This window comes from Aphelocoma coerulescens, chromosome 5, assembly GCF_041296385.1.
Source record: "Aphelocoma coerulescens isolate FSJ_1873_10779 chromosome 5, UR_Acoe_1.0, whole genome shotgun sequence".
In the NCBI taxonomy this organism is placed as follows: Eukaryota; Metazoa; Chordata; class Aves; order Passeriformes; family Corvidae; genus Aphelocoma; species Aphelocoma coerulescens.
Genome location: NC_091019.1, coordinates 18,567,661 through 18,586,265, shown reverse-complemented (window position 1 = coordinate 18,586,265; position 18,605 = coordinate 18,567,661). Strand labels below are relative to the sequence as shown.

At 40.7% G+C, this 18,605-nt stretch overlaps 1 protein-coding gene across 2 annotated transcripts in view; it reads right to left on the bottom strand.

Moving 5' to 3' along the window:
- Positions 1–999: 999 nt before the first annotated feature.
- The window catches only part of PTPRJ (protein tyrosine phosphatase receptor type J), a 74,160-nt gene continuing 56,554 nt past the window's right edge, over positions 1,000–18,605 (bottom strand). For both annotated transcript variants that reach the window (XM_069016916.1, XM_069016917.1), the window contains 15 exons: positions 17,984–18,247; positions 15,432–15,719; positions 15,054–15,188; positions 12,266–12,476; positions 12,004–12,119; positions 11,348–11,435; positions 10,027–10,068; positions 9,007–9,094; positions 7,825–7,915; positions 6,941–7,014; positions 6,658–6,792; positions 6,097–6,216; positions 5,582–5,742; positions 4,977–5,112; positions 1,000–4,268 (listed from right to left, as the gene is read on the bottom strand). In XM_069016916.1, the coding sequence (XP_068873017.1) occupies positions 4,110–4,268; positions 4,977–5,112; positions 5,582–5,742; positions 6,097–6,216; positions 6,658–6,792; positions 6,941–7,014; positions 7,825–7,915; positions 9,007–9,094; positions 10,027–10,068; positions 11,348–11,435; positions 12,004–12,119; positions 12,266–12,476; positions 15,054–15,188; positions 15,432–15,719; positions 17,984–18,247 (2,108 nt within the window). In that variant the 3' untranslated portion in view covers positions 1,000–4,109. The remainder of the gene's footprint in view (positions 4,269–4,976; positions 5,113–5,581; positions 5,743–6,096; positions 6,217–6,657; positions 6,793–6,940; positions 7,015–7,824; positions 7,916–9,006; positions 9,095–10,026; positions 10,069–11,347; positions 11,436–12,003; positions 12,120–12,265; positions 12,477–15,053; positions 15,189–15,431; positions 15,720–17,983; positions 18,248–18,605) is intronic.

Below are 18,605 nucleotides of genomic sequence, written 5' to 3'. Positions count from 1 at the left end.
ATTAAGCCCAGAACAGGGCAGAAACATTACATCCTCTCCTCTCTGACCTCCATCTCTTTAATCTCCAAGATTAAAACTAAATACATGACAAGACCAGGTACAGAATGTGATTCCCAGATATTCAGGTTCAGCTCTACCTACCCAAAACAAAGGCTCCAAATGACAGCCAAAACAGCTGGCTTTCCTGAAGTTCTAATATTACAAGGCTAAGACCACCATCATGTGGCTGGCACATGGTCCCACCAAGTAATGACAAGACAATCACACTTGGCTCTTTCCCTCTCACCATGCAGGCGTTTCAGAAACAGAACACAGCAGTTGCCATGGAGGATCACAAGATTTAGTCTAGTGTAAGTACCCTGTGATGAAGTGGAGAGCTGCTGTGTGCCAGTATCACCCTCCAGGCATGTGATCCTCCTCAGGAGTGATTCAGATGGCAGTCAGGAATGGCAACTAAATAATTTTAGGAGAAAGGGACTTAACTGAGAATCTTCTATGCATCTACAGACAGGTGATCTGTAATCCAGCAGCCAGCTATAACATTATAAAGATATTTCTGCATCCCCTTCTATCACCACCTCCAGACAACACAAAGAGATGAAAAAGTCCTCACTCTTGTTTCTCTGGAAGCAAAGAAATCCTAGAAACACTGGTCCTCCCCCAAGGCTATTTCAGTGAATGGAAATCTTTTGATGGACCTTGGATGACGGTCCCGTTTCTTTACCTGGTATCAAGCTGTTCATTTAGAGAAGCTACCAACTGCCAGGACACAGTAACATCAGACCCAGGGCCTGTCAGGGAAGTCTCAAAGACAGATTAACACCCTCCCAAGTAGCTCCAGTGAGACTGCAATACACAACTGACTCAAGGGCCACCCCAGAGGATGGGGGCCCACTTTCCATTATGAAGTCCTTATGAAATGGGTATTTTAGCAAATTAATTTTATTCAAAACAAAATCCCAACAAAGGAAAAATAACACAAAAAGTGCTCTAGGATGATGCTTTTTAATTGTTATTTTTATATTTTTAAAAACAAATCAAACCATTAAAAATATTACAGACATGTACTGAAATTTCCTGTACAACAAATATGAAAACAATAAAATTTGTACATCATTTCAAGATATTCAACAGTCACTTATTTGAAACACATCAACTTTTCCCTTCTTAAGCAGGCCCCAAATGGGAAAAAAGAGTAGAACAGAAATGCAAGAGATGGCAATTGTCACACAGTGGAGCTTTCAGTGGACAGCTTTAAATAAGCAACAGTGAGAGAGAACACTGACCAAAGAGACCAGATCTCAGCAATTATAACACAGAGAACATCAGAGGGCAGGCAGAAAACATTTGCAGGAATTCAAGTCACCTTGACCAAGACAGATCCACAAGGTAGTGGAGCATTACCTGTAGTCCTCCTCTTCCTGCAGAGACATCCTACAAGGAATGTCCTACTTATTCACACTGACACTATGCCCAACCAACCGTATGTTTACAACAGCTTAAGCCTTGCCAGCTTTTTCCACCTATACACAGAATCAACAGGTCATTTACTTCAACCTTCAGTCTCTTCTCACAATGAATCAGTTTTGAAAAAACACCTGCATACAGTTCTTTAAAAATGGATACTCATTAGATGATGGCACAAGTGAGAATTTGATGCCTGCTTCCAACACCAAAATAATGGGACAGATCCATCTGTTTTCTGTAAGAGGATCTGGGCAGTGGTTAGGCAGAAACACATACTGTCCTAGCTTGTTTTCTGATGTTCTGCTGCAACAGAATAGAAACACCATGATCTAGCATGGAAGACTCATCTCCCTCTCCTCTATGCTATACAAAACAAGGGCCTTCTGGAGCAAAAGAGCATTTGCCACCCTAAGGCAGCAAGTTCTTCGGAGACCTGGAATAACGAATACTGGCTCTGTGCTCTGCACAGACGTGCAGTAATTGAAAGAGTAAGAGAGTTAAAGAAAACAACATGACTGCAAAGAGCAGACTTTCCTCCCTCCCAGTTCCTTTGGAATGGTTCTGTTTGGTCCAAGTGGTTTATCTTTGTCATCTGACAGCAGCTTAGGAAGAATGCAGGTGAGAGATCCACTTTCTGGGCTGCCAGTTTGGATGAAGCTGGGCAGGATCATGAACCTCATGATGAGGGTCTTTTAAAGTATTTCCAGAGAAAGAGAAACAAAATTATATTCAAGAACCCACAAGTGGCTGCTACAAAGAAAAAAACAAACAAACTACAAACAACCAAACCAAACCCCAAAACCTACCAACCAAAAGTGCACTGTGGTTTGTTCCTCCAGTTTTGCTTACGCAGCACACCACAGTTTCACACCAGGTTGTGAAAAATTCCTCAGGATATTTGTAAAGTTACAGTTGTGCACCAGGAATTCCTATGTTCTCCTTCAGCTGACATTGGATCCTGTGAGGCTGCCAGGTTCCACTGTAAAGCCACATATACTCCTAGCATCTGTAGCTTTTCCTGACAACTCTACTAAAACAAAAACCCCCAAAACAACGACAACAAAAAAGCAGCAGAATTCCAGGGACTCTGGTTATTAAACCTTCATAAGATTTTTTTCCCTGCTTTATCGCTATTCTATAGCATTATTCATAAACTTCATATTCATCTGCAATGCAACCAGTGCAACAATCCAAAACCCAAAAAACAGACCCTCCCCCCACCCCAAGCTATGTAAGTCCTTCATTGGTAATGCCTTCCTAAGTCTAACAGTTATGTACCAGCAAAATAAATCCAATCTGATCCGTGACTTGTGAAATCAGCAAACGGGGGATTTCTGCTTGTTCCTCTGTTTCTAAAAGGATCAGTCAAAACAAAAGCAGCAGTATATTGCAAATAATTACAAAACAATTACACTGGATCAGTGAGATGCAGGCAGGTAAGATGTGTCTCAGTTTTGAATGGCTAAAACAACCAAGAAATTTGTCTTTACAGCAGAATTTTGTGCAATGTCTTTTGGTAGAAATGGTAAAGCCAGTCGATCCGTTTGGGAGTGCTTCAACACTTGGAACCTTAGTTTCAACATTTTCACAGATCTATATACTTGAGGAAAAACAACAACAATGATAAAAAGACACCAACCTGAGAAAAACTCTATTAGAGTGAGCATTATTCAGTAAATCATATATTGCACCTTTAAATAAATCATTATAAATTGTATAAAAACAGAATATCAGCCAGGAACAGGGAGGAGCTATTCTGTCCTTCATCCACACCCCCACACACTCCCCCGCACACACATTCACAGATTCACTTGCTCTGTTTGTAACTACAGTTAAAGCTCGGAGTGACAGACCACACTCCTTTTTCCTCTGGCAGAGGCACCGAAACATTAAGGCAGGGGATATTTGTGGTGAAATGCAAAAACAAAGCTCAGCTCCAAACTTCTGGAGAGTCCTGCCAACAGTGCAACTACAGTTAAGTTTGACATAAGCCTTATTTAAAAATCTGTGTTCTCATTAAGAGTTTCAGTACAAAAATAGAATCTCTGCTGTTTTTTTTCCTAGAGTAGCAACTAGAAAAGGCACAATTTCCAAGTATAAATGTCCATTTGAAGGAGCCATTTGTACTCCTTTTTTAAATAAAAAGGAACACAGAAAAAAAAATAGATCACAGAGGCACATATCTATTAACTAAGTAACCAGATACAGTAGATAAAATATGTTCCTGAAACTTATAATTAAATATATTAAAACAGCCCACAAACCTGGTGTCTGTAAATGAAATCATATAAAATTGTAATAAAAAGCTTGTGTTATTATTTCAATATTTAAATTCTAGTTCACTGTTCATACTGCAAATGCTATTTCACCTATCAGTACTGTTAAATTCCCAAGAAAAAGCAAGATTCCTCTGTTAACTTAAAAAAGTTTTGCTTGGGTTTTGTTGTTTGGGTTGTTTTAACATCAATCTGCAGCTCCTGTCAGCATTGTGTTTTTCCTCCTGTAGATCACACCTTTGAATGCAGACAGAACCGGAGAAGCCAGACATGAGACACTGCACACAATTCCAGAAAACACGAGTCGAACACCTCCCTTTCCTATGGGCAGGTAACACCTCCTGGAGGCACTGGGCTCCTTCTGGGCTATGTGTGGTAGCCATTGGCCTTCCCAAAGGCTGACCCAGGTGCGAAGTTTTCATAGATTGCCATTGCTGTCACGTTTTGGTAGATAAGGTCAGTTTTCCTCTCTCTCTGGGATCTAATGATATCCATGACACACTGGTTTAGGAAGATGTACTGGTCCTGATGGGAGAAAGAGAGAACGTAATGCATTTCTAAAAAATACCTGATTTTGGAAGTAATTCTGCTTCTGAATATAGGTTTGGCTACTGCACTGTTATCACAGAGCTTGTTTTAGAACTTATGTATAGTTCATAGAAAATAGAGCTGGAAAGGACTTCATGATGTCATCTGATCAATCCCCCCACAAAAAAACTAGGATCAAGTCTTCCTGTCTAGAACTAGGATCTGTCATGCCTAACTCTATCCCAACAGACTTGCATGATGGAGATTTTACACCCTTTTTCAAATCAGCTTGAGTTAGTCCACACACCTTTCTGGATCAAAGTGATAATTCCAGCAGGAACACTTGGATTCCTGCAGAACACAAAAGCAAAGATGCACACCAAGACCACTTGACTCCACATAATTCTGACTCACAGCTAAAGGATAAAACCCACATGGGTAAAAAAAGTATGCAACAAAGTCTGCTTCAGGATTTGATTCCTTCCAGCTGCAAATGCCAGTCCTGCAAAGTACTCTGCAAGGAGATTGCCTGAATGTACTATGGTCCCTGGCTGTGACTACTTTTGTGGGGACGAGGCAGGAAGGAGGGAAGTTAAATGAAGAGCAATTTTATCTCCTTAATATCTTATCTTCCTGTAATTCAGACTACATCCGGACGATTATGAGCACTTGAGGAACGTGCTGCTGGATGGGAGAGAGCCTCACCTCAGTCTGCACCATGAGGGGTCGGTGCATGCGGAGATCGTACACCACCCCATACACATCCACCGTGCTCTCCATCTCCATCTGCTGGATCAGGCGGTCGATGGCAATGAACGTCCCCGTCCTCCCCACGCCAGCGCTGCAATGACACCGACAGGCTGTTCGTGCTTGCTCTCAACCACCTGCTCACTGCTGGCCTCCTGAAAAGCCAGTCAGGCCAGGATGATGCTTCCTACTATTTCAGCGGCATGGGTAATAGAAGTCTTGGCAGCACAGAGGGGTGGCTCTTACCACCACCAAGAGAGGCTTCTCAGCCTTACAACATGTGCACAAGATTAGATATATAAGCTCTTGAAAGGACAACTTTTCCAGCTCAGTTTTCCAAGCTAGGAGAGATGCTCTGTTCTAATGACATTTTGTATCACTTCCTTTGCTATCTACACAGCACTCCTAGTTTCTGAAGCACAGGGCCAAGGTTTTAGTATGGCAGGGTAAATAGCCCATGTCCTTAGGCAAAGAGACTTTGGTTTTAATCCCACCGAAATAGAATTGGCTGTAAAAAAAACCACAAGACAAAAGTGTGTCTAACAGAAACACCTTCTTCCTACCTGCAGTGCACCAGAGTAGGAGAGTCCATTGGATTCTGGCTGTTGTACTCGTGAACAAGGTGCCTGAAGTTGATGAGAAGGTCTGTTGTCTCCGGCACTCCGTGATCCGGCCAGGAGGTGAAATGGAACTGGCGCACCATGTGGCTCTCAGGGGTGTTGGACTGCAGAAATAGACATTAAAATAAAACAATCAACAGAACAACAAAAAAGACAATGAAAACTGGCTTCAGAGGAGTTTGACTTCCTGACACAGGTACTGGGCCAAGCTCAGCTTCATCAAAGATGCCTGTTACAAACTGTGCAGTGATTTGACCAATGACATTCCAGTTTTCCTCTTCCTTCTGCTGTGGTAGAGAATACTTTGAAATAATTTCCTTTTACTTTACTCCAAGCTCATATCTGCTGCATTTTATTTGCTGATGGGGCTAACTGTTCAGTGCAGAAGATATTACAGCTATCTGCATAAGCACAAGGTCATTTACACACTAACAACCAACAATCAAGGTAGTCCTTACCTTTTCTACAGTGAAGTCCCTTATTGTCCATTCTGGAAGGACAACTTCTGAGACCATTGTCACAATAATGTCACCATAGCTCTTGGGTTGTTTGTCTGGCCAGTACTGCTCACATTTTGTCTAAGAAGAGAGTTAGAAAGTTAGACACATCACACACAGCAATGAAGCAACTCACTTTTAAGTAACACACCCCCTGAAGGGCTAGAAAGCATATCACCCTTCTCAAGGCCTATTCCAGGGCAAGAGAAGATCTACCAAAATCATTCTTTAGAGAGAAGAACCCACCCTAAACGACAGTGATTCCACAACCCTCCTGAGACAATCTGTTCTGGTAGTCAGCAAATATAAAAAGAGGAAAAAGCTAAAAAACAAAACAAAAACAACAAAAAAACAACCAAAACAAAACAAAACAAAAGTACTTTTTTAATTTAGAAAACAGTCTTCCACCAAGAGGATGGTTGTCAAAAGATAGTGGTCAGTCTCCAAACCACTAAGGTAACAACAAAATTGGAAGAGATGCAGCTGCCTTCAAGAGACAATTCAGTACTGATAACAACATACCCGGGCTTGTTCCATACATTTTGTCAACATAACAATAGAGTAGATACTCTTTTCCCAAATCATTCGCCAGAAGTCGTCTATAGTATTGGGTAACGGACCCTGTGCAGCAATAAATGCCTTCTTTGAGTTATAGCCCTAAGAAGAAAAAACCAAAATAAATAAATAAATATATACACACACATCAGTGAGAAATAAAAGCTGATTTTAAACGTCAGCATGAGCTCTTATGCCTAAATCAGAAAAATTCACATTATATTTCATTTCAGCCAAAGAAGCAACTTACAGGCATATAGTTTGCATTAATATAATCACCAGTTCCAGAGCTTTGATTTGTAAGTTTAACACGAGAAATATCATCTGCAGAAAGAAAAAAGGAAAAGACAATTATGAATTTTAGAAGTAGAACCTTTCAGCAAAATATTGTTTATCTATAAATGCATGGTTTCTAAGTAAAAGGTGTTCTAGAACAATGTGCATTTTAAGAATAAGAATATAACTTTAGGAATCATAAATAGCAGTAGCCTTCAGAAAAAGGAGTGGCCAGGATAAATACTCTAAAAACACAGATTATTTTGGTTTTAAACACAGTTTGGTTTTGCCCATTTATATATATTTAATCCAACACAAAGTTTACTACAGTTTTAATTACTAGATACAAAAAAAGTGATTTGTCTCCTGCTACCATGGCAGCGGATATTTTTCCTCCAAAGCATCCTTAAGTACCTGTCACTGTTCACTTTTCAATTAATTCTGACACCTTGCTACATTGGGATGCCCACTGGCAGCTTGACAGGGCTTAAACTCTTACTTCATCTGCAAAGCTGGCCAGCAGGGTCTTAATATTTCTCATAGCTCTGCACATTTGTTTGTCTGTGTCAACTGTTATCCTCTTGTGCTTTTAGCCTGGATTGCATCTTTCTCACAAATGGAAAACTGAAGTCAAGGGAAAGTTCTTTAAAGAAGCTTGCTGGAGAAATATCCTTGAGGGAAGGCTCTTTCAGGTTTGCTTATACACTGACTTCAGGAAAGCAGCAGTCCAAATTCATTCATTTGGAAAACGACATTTGAAACCTCTGGGTACTATTAAAATCCAGATTAGCCAAACCCAACGGTTTTCACTTAAAAATTCAACCAGTAGGAGTTGCAAACCCGAAGAGAGTAACTCACATGGTAAGACGTTGTTGTATCTATTTTTCCCCCTGTTCTCAGGAAGTTCAGCAGCAAATTTGGGCTGATGAACACCAGCAGACTTGAGTTCCTGCAATAAAAAGAGGATTCATGAGCACCTGGTCCTGGTTTAACAATCATACAGAAACGTGACAAACAGAAAAATAGTCCAAACACTCATGTCCTGTGCTGTAAAAGTAGGCATATTAAACTGGGATAAATGTCAACAAAAATCATCTTATTACAGAGTGGGAGGGTGACAGTGGCAAATCTGATAAGAGAAGGGATTAATAAAGAAGGTAGGAATAGCAGCATGTTTAAAACCCACAGATGGACTTTAAAAGCCTGGAAAGAGTTCTGTGGAAGCAGACACTGATCTCAATGGCAGCTCCTTCTGTCCCCAAGGCAGAGAACTACTGCATAACCTCTGCAGACATTGCAAGGAGAGAGGAGCAAACACAGCACGAAGCGACTGAAGGAAGCAAAATCTGAGAGGAAGGCAAGGTGGAGCACCAGCCTGTGAAGTACAGAGAGACAGAATCTGAGTAAGGAAGTCAATTAATAGCTTCAAGGAGATGAGAAAAAGAATGAGATTCTTTAACAGCAGACATGACATCACAAAATCCTCCCTGACACTTCCTTCCTGTCCTTGGCCCTTACCACAATTGAGCTTTAGCACATTTCATAGAAAAACTCTTATGGTCAGTAAGAGAATCATAATTGCTGTTTCTCTGACTGAGATATTCACACATGTGGTTTGCAAATCACACCCACACACTGGAGAAGTCGGTGAGATTAGCAACAGACCTGTCTTGATTTGTATAAAAAACCCCAACAACCCAAGATGAGAAAACTGAAGTGCAGAGAAATTATATAGTGTCCCCTAGGCTAACTCTGTATATGACTAGGGCAAGGATTTGAGACATCTGTCTCCGGTGAGAGCTCTGACAAGCAGGCCATGCTACAAGCCCACAGGCAGAGATAATAATTCAGGACAGGAAGTATTTATCATGCACTTCAACTAAATTTGGGGAAGGGAAGGCTACACATACAGCTTAATCATCTTTATAAAAAAGGACCCTTCTCTTCTCCTTCAGTAAGCCTTGTGCATACTCCATAGGAAAGATGATTTGTCTTTCCAAAAATATTTGTCATGAAGCTCTCTCCACTGAGGGCACATACCTCATACTCTTCAGCAAAACCACAGTTGGAGTCAGCTTGCTGCTTCTTAAAGTATGACTCAAAGTTCTCCACTTTAATCATTTTTGATCTAAAGTGAGAAAAGCCATGTGTCAGCAACTGGTATTAGGTAAATAAGCCATGAATTAATTCAGTTAATGTGTTAGAAAGTATGCTTTACTTACTTCTTGATTCTTCAGGAGAGGGTGGGGGGAAGAAAAAAAGGCTGATTAGATACATGCAGTTGTATTTTTCATTATGTGAATCTAAGACTGAAAGCATGACTGTTAGTTGCAGCTTCAAAACGGTGCATTTACATGGGACAGGATACCAAGCATAGCATTTAACTGCTCTGTTAAATCAAGGAGAGGACAGGATCCTTCAGGAGAGGAACATCACACAAGGTGCCACTCAGTTGCTTACTCCCATTGGATTAACCCCATTCCCTGGTGTATTTTATGTCAACCATCAAAGTCTACAGAGGTGGGATTCCATGGGATGCTCTGGCCCAGCACAAAAATTGGTGCCAGAACCAATAACATGATTCAGCTGCAGTGCCTGTGACTTCCAATACATTGTGGTTACCCCCTCCATGGTCAGCTTTTACAATCACAACATGATCTGAATTAATGGCTCAGCACAAAGTAGTCATTAAGAAAAAGAAGAATTCAGGTCACAGAACACATTTTGCCTTTGTGCACATTACAAAAAATTTGGATTGTTCCCTCAATGCGCATGAAGCCTGTATTTCATTCAAACATCCTGTTTTTCAAAACCATGTGGAGCATTTGTGTGTCTAATAGTGATTCATGAAGAGAACACTCAAATCCCTGTGGTGGCTCTAGAAGTCTCCATCAACATGATTATTTTTAGCCTGCATGGTGGAGTCCTTCAGTTCCATGAGGAATTAATACTTCAAAATTCTCTACAAAACTGCTCAGAAAGAAAATATCTCAGTTCCGAGAAATTTTTGCAAATATCACTTGAGCTCAGAAAACAACATGAGAAAAGATATGGACTTACTTAATTGGAGAAAAGGAAACTTCATTATTTCTTTTATCTTTCCTATAAGGTGAAAGAAAACAACACAATAGGTTCACAGTAGAATTCAATGGAATGTGTATGAGATTTCTTATGGCACCTATTTCCTGAGCCTGTTGAGAACAATTTCTTTTAAGGCTTCTCATTCTGTGAAAAAAACCCCAAACTCCTGAGGCAAACTTTACGTCTGGAATACAGAAAAACAACTTCATCCTTCTTTTGGTGATGTTGTCCAACGGGACTGCTTCTTTCTGTTGGAACTAGAGTATAAAGCCTGGACACAAAGCACGTATTTTGGTGGAAGATGCACACCTGAGGGATCTGCACCACTAGCTAATATCTCAGGAGAACTGATACCAATCCCAGAATCCCTACAGGAAGTGTTCAACAGTGATATGTCAGTCATTCACTAGTAGCTGAATGGAAAGAAATGTTCCTAGCTTTAAAGGAAGTTCTTCCCATGGTTGTACACAGCTATTGGTTAAAATTGTGAAAGTAACAGCAGTTAATCAAAGAAACTGAGAAAACTGGACTAAGGGCCCTACAGCTGACTCCAGAGAAAGGATGTACTACATGGTGAGAAGCAGGAAAAAGCCTTCATGCACTCTTACATCCCAGATTATGTGGACAAGATTGGAAGCTGAGAGACCAGCTCAAACTCATCAGCTTCTGGAAATTCCAGAATAGAAGCTTCATGTGACAGGCTATAAAACAATTAAAAAGAATGACTAATTGATAATTTAAAATCAAACCATCTAAGGTACAATTATACCCAATTACTTTTAGCACAATAATTTGAGATGTTTGCTCACTTCTGACTGAATGACTTCATCACTATTCATGAATGATGAGGCACTGGCACAGGTTGCCCAGAGAAGTTGTGAATGCCCCATCCCTGGAAGTGTTCAAGGTCAGGTTGGATGGAGCTCTGAGCAACCTGGTCTGGTGGGAGGTGTCCGTGCCCATGGCAGCGGGGTTGGAACTGGATAATCGTGAAGGTCCCTTCCAACCAAACCCATTCTATGATTCTATAATTCTGTTCCATGAATTAAGATTTATTTTGTTTAGCTCTTCTGAACTCATCAATTTGTTAAGTTTTAAGTGGGGTTAAAATTATTTAACAACTGGTTTGATACTTACAACTCTAATCTGTAACATACAAACAACATTTGTAATACAGCATATTTTAAAACATCTTGCCAGACGTGTATCATGACAGAGAGAGCCCTTTCTAGGAGAAAGATACTAAAGTGAAACACTGGTGCTCCTCAACACAAGCAATACAACAACACACACACATTACCTTCTCCTTCTCCAGAATATGAAGCCCCCTACAGCGACTACAGCAAAGATAGCCAAAAGGCATCCAATAACCACTCCAGCAATAACACCTGATAAAAGAGAATGAGTATTACTCATTTACCTCCTCAGTAACTTCTAACTGAATCAACATGCTACAGCAGAACCTTGCCAGTGACAGAACATGCTCCACTACTAAATATCTTGTCTTTACCGTCCTTTGGCAGTTCCAGTATTGACACCTCATTAAGAATAATAACCAGAGAATGTTAAATTAATATAAAATTGGGATCAAAGGACCAGTATCTGCATTCCAATACACCTGCTTCCAGTTTTACAGAACTGTGAGAACATCAGTTGCTATCCTCTACCTGTTGCTATACCAAAGTCTCACTGTGTCATCCAATCCCTTTCAGCATGCCATGAGTAGCACAGCTTTTGGCTACTCCTGCAGGGGATTCTTACACGGAAAAAAGGAATCACCTGCAGACCTAGCAAGGTATGAATTTACAGAGCAGAGCCACTGCAAAGCTAGAAGGAAACAGTTCATACAGGGAAACCAATGGGTGTTTTGATATTATGAAACTTGCCATAATTAAGGAATCTCCACACGCTGTGTATGTGCCAAGCCGCCAGTCCTATATTTGACATTAACTATACCTGGATCCTGGGGTAGTAAAACCGGTTCAGAACAGGGTGAAAATGATACATAACTATCTTCCCCCTCAATCATGTTGGCCATAAAGGTTATATTAGTGAAACCTGCAACACATGCCCTGTTGAAAAGGAGTAAGAAAAAAATAAGAACAGGTTCATTACAGGGTTTTAACAGCCTTTAGCAAGATCTGTAATCTTTCCATTAAATGATCTTTTAGATTCCAACAGCAGAAAACTTAACAAAAGAGTGGTTTGAAATAAGTACCTGTATGAACGAAGAGGTATCAACGGTCCATTTTCATAGCCATACATTGTGTTTCCCTTGCCAACATTAATGATGTTTTTACCATTCTGGGAATGGGAAGAAGGTGATTCTGCCTGCTCTGTTTTTATGACATATGTAACATAGGCAGTTGTCTTCTTCTTCTTGAAATCTTTGTATGTGTTGTTCAATTTAGACTTCAAAGAGTCAGGACCTTCAGGATAAAATAAGAATATAGATATAATTTATCCCCTGATTTTGTATCAATTGCCACAGCAGCTGAGATGGTCACATTAACCACAGTTGTCATTCTTCCACAAGTATTGCCTGAAATGAAAGGCTGAGAGCAACAGATAATCTCAAGAAACCTCTTCTACTGCAGTGCAATCTACTACACTACCTCTCCCCAGTGTTGTTTGTTTTAATTTGCTTTTGGTTTTACTTCTACCATATATAGTGGAGCTTCTGAATAAAGGTACATGAGTGTTGGAACCTGGCATCCTCATGGACAAGCTTCACCAGCCGAGTCAGCTACATCCATATGCATTCTACCAATTCTTGCATGTAGAGAGTAAAATGCAAATGGTGTAGAAAAAGACAATCAGTATTTGGCCACATTGTGCTACTCAAACAGGATCAGGCCTCATTCAGGGTGACACTAAACTTGTCCTGACCTTGTTCCTTGTTCTATCCTACAAGAAGTCTCACACCTAAACTGTAAGAGATGAAAGAGGTAATTTCTGCCTTTCCTTGACATAGACAAGCACTGGACAAAACAGTGGCCAGAAGAGTTTCTAAGAAGACTAAGAACAGGCTACCACAGTGAGCAGCGACCAACAGGACACCATTTGCCGAACAGCACCACCTTACAGTGTCTGTTGTTACAGCAAATGAGCCCTAGAAACTTGAGGCAATTATACAGTTGAGACACATGTAACCTAAGAGGTAATAAACAAAGTCAACCTACCACTTGTCCAACAACTCAAGAGCAAGCCAACTGACAAATCTTCCCAGTGTTGAAGGATAACAGAGAATCTCATTAATTTGACAGAAGTTTGCATACCTTGCTCTCCACTGACTCCCTTTACAAAGCTAAAAGCTCCTTCTAAAAGTGGGTATAAAAGTGGGTATAATACTGAACTCACCTTTAAAAGAAGCCTTGCAGGAGGCTCTGAAAGGTGGGAAAGCTCTGGTAAGTCTCCCGGAGCTGGGCAGACAAGGGGTGATCTATTACCAGCAGCAAAGCTCTCCTCAACTGTAACTCTGCAGCAACAGGATGCAAGGCAACTCTTCTAAAGCACTAACTTGGTCTCACCAAAAGCAGATGAGGTTGCAATTAACTCAGCTGCCTAGAAATGGGTGTTCAATACTACCTGAGATGTGTTCTGTCCTGTCTTGTCCCTAGTTTCCATTCCAACAGGATGTACATCCCTGATTATACCTGCAGCTCCTTGTGAATACCTTGAATATCACCCTACAACATTTCAAACAGCCTTAGACACCATGCCTTACACAACAGCATAAAGTCCCCTCTGACTATCCTAAAGGTAACCATGTCTATTTTAGAACAGAGCACCACTCTCAAGAATATTTGTGGTATTCCAACATGATAAAGCTGAAGCAATGCTTGGCTGTGAGGCTGTCTTCAGCTTCCATCAAAGCACTCACTCTACATTTTTAAGTGTGGGCAACCTTCCTCCCTTATTTCTCTCAGTCACATCCTCCAGGTCCTCCTTCTCGAATACATTACAATCCAAACCACACAGGAGAATGCACCAAATCTCCTTGTGACTACCCAGGACTGGCTGAAGTTACAAGCAGAGCTGCATGCAAGAGACTGACAGTCAAATTCAGAGGCAGCTAAGTAGGTATGTGAAAAATAGGAATTTTCTGCACTGATGTGATGAAACATATATATACACATATATATGTATACACACACATGCATTTCTTGGATGTGTATTGCATGGAGAACCACTGAAGGAAGATCTGTAGTCAAAATCCTGCAAAATGAATTTCCAGTGTTGTAACAAAGGATAAGTGTGACTGTCAACTCCCACTTAGCAGAAACTGTCTCCATCAGGTGCCTTATTCCTCCAGGGCACTGGCAAAAATGAAATGTTTTTCAAGCAGGACCTATGCTGCAAAACTAAGTTCCTTAATTTAATGACTTATCACCAGACACTCACCTATCAGAGACATTTACCAGTTTTGATGCTTGAAATAGACCAGTCTGATAGGCTACCCCCTAGTTTTCTGAGGCATTTAACTCCCATTAATGCTGTCAATAATATTTAAGCCTTCCATCTGCATCCCATCTCTCTTAGTTAAAGTGTTTTGAGTAAAATCAGGAAGAAAGCTTTTTTCCTTTTAAGACCTTACTGCAGGCATATTCCAGCTGAAGAAGGGAGGAGGAAAAACAATCTATATTCCAAAGCTGCTTCTATTAGCTGCTCTGAAAATTATTCTGTGGGAGAAGAAAGGATACTATGCAATCTTGGGGAAGGGAATCACTGGCAAATCAAGATGGGAACAGCACAGGGGCAATACATATGAGATTTATGTACAAAGATAAGTCAGGCAGGAAAAGACTGACTGAAAATAGGGCCTTCTGAAAACAAGGAGTGACCTGACTTCAAGCAAGCAAGGCATTTACCTTACAATTTCAGAAAAGTGATTGAAAATTCTGAGTCTGCTTTTCCTCTATCCATTTAGCACCTATTTAGAGTGTGAAACATAATGCTGCCTGGTAAATTGTTTCAGCTACAAGATAGTATCATGAACATCTTACCTTGATCTTCTGTTGTAATCATTACTGCATAGGCTTCTAATAGACCATTCCGTGAGTCAAAATCAGAGAATTCAACAGACAATGAGCTGTGACTGACAGCCTTGACTGAAGGAACTTCACTTGGAGGAGGTGGGTCTATCAACAAAAATATTTTTTAGTTCAGTAAGCACTGATAAAAGTTGTCCAAACAAGAAAAGGCTGTGATACTGACACTGTTCACATAATGTATATTTATTGCACATCAAGTTAGACTATGAATTAATGTAGTGTTTTATTCATAATCTGCAGGCTGATAATGTAGTGCATACCAAGTCTGGTATTCTGCAATCATGAAGTTAGTATTTTTGTCCTTTTTCATTTTTGGATCTTAATGCTTACCAGAAATGCTGGTGTGACACAATTTGTCCACTGGAGAGCTTTCAGAGCCATTTGAAAGAGTTATGATAGAAACATTATAGGTGCTGAAAAAATTTAAAGATGCTGTTTGGAAGGTTTGCTCAAAGCCTTCTACTGTGCAGGGTGGAGCCAACTGTTCCCCTGAAGTATGTGTATTAGATATTTTGATTTTGAAGCCAGAGTTGTTACCAAAAGGACATTTCCACTTCAGCATTAGGAAAGACTGCTTGGCCACTGGTTCACACTGGAGAGAATTCACTGAGACAGTTACTGCCAAAAGAAAAAAGAATAACAAAATAAGAGGAGTAAGAAATCAAACCTTGTCCTCAATAGAAAAAGCTGTCTATTTGTATGTTATGTGTATAAATGCTTGTAAAACTTCAGTATTCCATTCCCCTTTTAAAAAGATGCCTACATGGCACCTACTGCCTACACAAGGACTTGTTACCTTATGAGGAAGACAACTATTTCACACACTAAGTACACAGACCTATTCTGTGCTCTTTAACTCCTCTACAGACAGGGTTACTGGCAAAATTTAGGCTGAGTATCTATCAAGACCAGCAATGTTTTCAAAATACTGTTCAATCCTTTAACATACTACTCCCAAGAACATTTTTATAGTATGCAGACTGCCACTAAATCCCTCTATAATTATGTAAAACTCTCAGTGGCCAACAAATAAGAAAATTAATACAATCTGTCCATTGGCACAATAGCAGCCATCCTTAAAAGCAGCAACTAGAACAAGTCAGTTTGGGTGAGAGTCTTCAAGGACATGATATAAAAACTGCAACCTTATGACCAGATACAGAAAGACACTTAAAAAGTTAATGTAGCAGTAACACTCAGAAGAAACATCCCTCTAAACTAAACATCTTGTAAAACTTGGCCTTCAGGATCAAAACAGTTATAAATCTGCAATTACAACACACACCAAATTTATTTCCTCTCTTGGTAAGGGAAGTATTGGGTACTTTCAAATACAGGGGTTATAGACTCATGTATTAAATTATTTTGTTATTAGAAGGGGTATTATTTTAAGAAACTAAGGTACACAATTGTGTACCAGAAGTAACAGATTTAGTAAAAATAGATGTGAGTGACTGGGACTTACTTCTACTGCATTTTATAAATATTTATTTTTCTTCAGTAACACTGTCAGCTACTCCTACAAATATGGTGAAATTATAGGAGATTACAGACAAACCCTGGAACAACACCTCTGACATCTGGTGACAATGGATGCCTGGTTTCTAGAAGAGTCATGACTTTTGACCTCTATCCTGTAGGAATAGTTAGATGAAGTATCATCAGTGCTCCATGGGAAAAGTCAGAGACCAGCATACTCCACCCTGATATGGACAAAAGAGCTAAGCTCTGTGAAAGTTGTGAGGAGACTCTTCCAGAAACACTCAGGAATATTTTGTGACAGACAAAAAAAGCAGAGGCACAACCACGCTCCATGTTTTAGACAGACTGAGCATTATGAGTAGCCAAGCAGAACTTTCAGAGTACCAGTGACTTTCCAAGTTCATCCCAGTGCCCCTCAGAAAACCCACTTGGGAGCTCTGGGACAGATTCATTTCACCTCGGTCAAAATGGGACAGAACAAAGGAAAGGACAAGGCAGCACAGGATCACAACAAGGAGGAAAATAGTCACAATGCCTAACACGAGGAATGCAGGAGTAACTCAGCCATCTCCTGTCTGCTGATGAGCTGAGCAAAGCAGCAGGGCTGACAGCCACACCCCACCCAGTGCTGTGATGCTGTTTGGGGTTTTTTACCCTTTTTCTTTTACCTATTCTCTGTATCATTTACACATATACTTGTAGCGTTGTAGCTTAGTTTCAACATTTTCCTAGGCAGAAAGACAAAATAAATTCCAGGATCCCTATCCTATCTTGGTTCTCCTTAGAAACCAAGGCTGAAACCAGCTTTCTAAGACATACTTTTGTAAACAGAGCCTGGAACTCATCCTGAGGGGGGAGAATTTAGAAAGTATTAGAACTAGGGGGATTACTTCACCAAGGGAGCTCCTAATTTGGAGGTTGTTATCAGATATGCTAATTTGCAGAATCTATAAAAATGGTACACGCGTCACGCGCAGGGTACACCTTCGGCTATTTCTACCTGACTAATTTGTGCACCGGATCCTCATATAAAGGTACTCTTTTATTACCCTAATTGTGTCTGACTTGTATTTTTAGGGCCAGAGAAAAAGGCATCAGCTGCCCAAGCCCAGCCGCAGCCATAGGCCCTCCAAAGCGGGAAGTTCCCCAGGCACAATGTGCACTCTCTGGAAGCCCATCCAAATAAGAACCTGAGGACCTCACCCAGAGGAAGGGGAAACAAAACCCCTTGCACAGAACCCCCTTCCACACATTGCCACTGCTGACTACAGGTAGGCTGTGTGCAGCACTTCTGCCTAATATAATACTGTATTTCAAACCCTGGGCAGGTGTGCAGAGCCCTGTGCTGCACAGCAAAACACAGACCACCAGCAACAGGGATGCAAAAAACTGTGACTTACTTGTGTACAGGTCTATGGACACTCCTTCTCCTTCTGTCTTATTATCAGCTGCTACAGCAAATACTGTGAAGTTGTACATTGTCCCAGGGATTAACTCAGTAATTTCTGCTTTGGTGTCATTGAATGTCAGGTTCTTCTTTGTATCATTTACAACCTCTATTCTGTATGTGTAGGAGTCAGAAGCGCTGTCATTCACCATCCATTTTAAGATGACAGAAGTCACACCAACATATTCTGCCTCGAGACCAACAACCGAGCTGGGCTCTGTGAAAGGCAAAGCAACAACTTGTTAACATGCAGGAACAGCTGCTCACAGACATGGAACACAAGAAACACAGCCACACCAGGGCTTCACTTCCCTCGCACCACTCAGGGTCCAGAGTGCAGGAGCACCCCAACAATATCACCAGGCACTCCTGGACTCCTTAGTTGCACCAGTGGGCAGCTAAGACAGAAGTGATGGAATGTAACCTTGAGTGGCATTTATCTCCCTTTGACACTCTAAAGCAGAATATATCATCACAATGCCAGAGCTCACAGGATTTTGCTTGGAAATTCAGAGGTGTGGTCAGGAGAGATAAAAGGTTGTAGGGGGACTGGAAAAAGGACATGGTGGTCTATC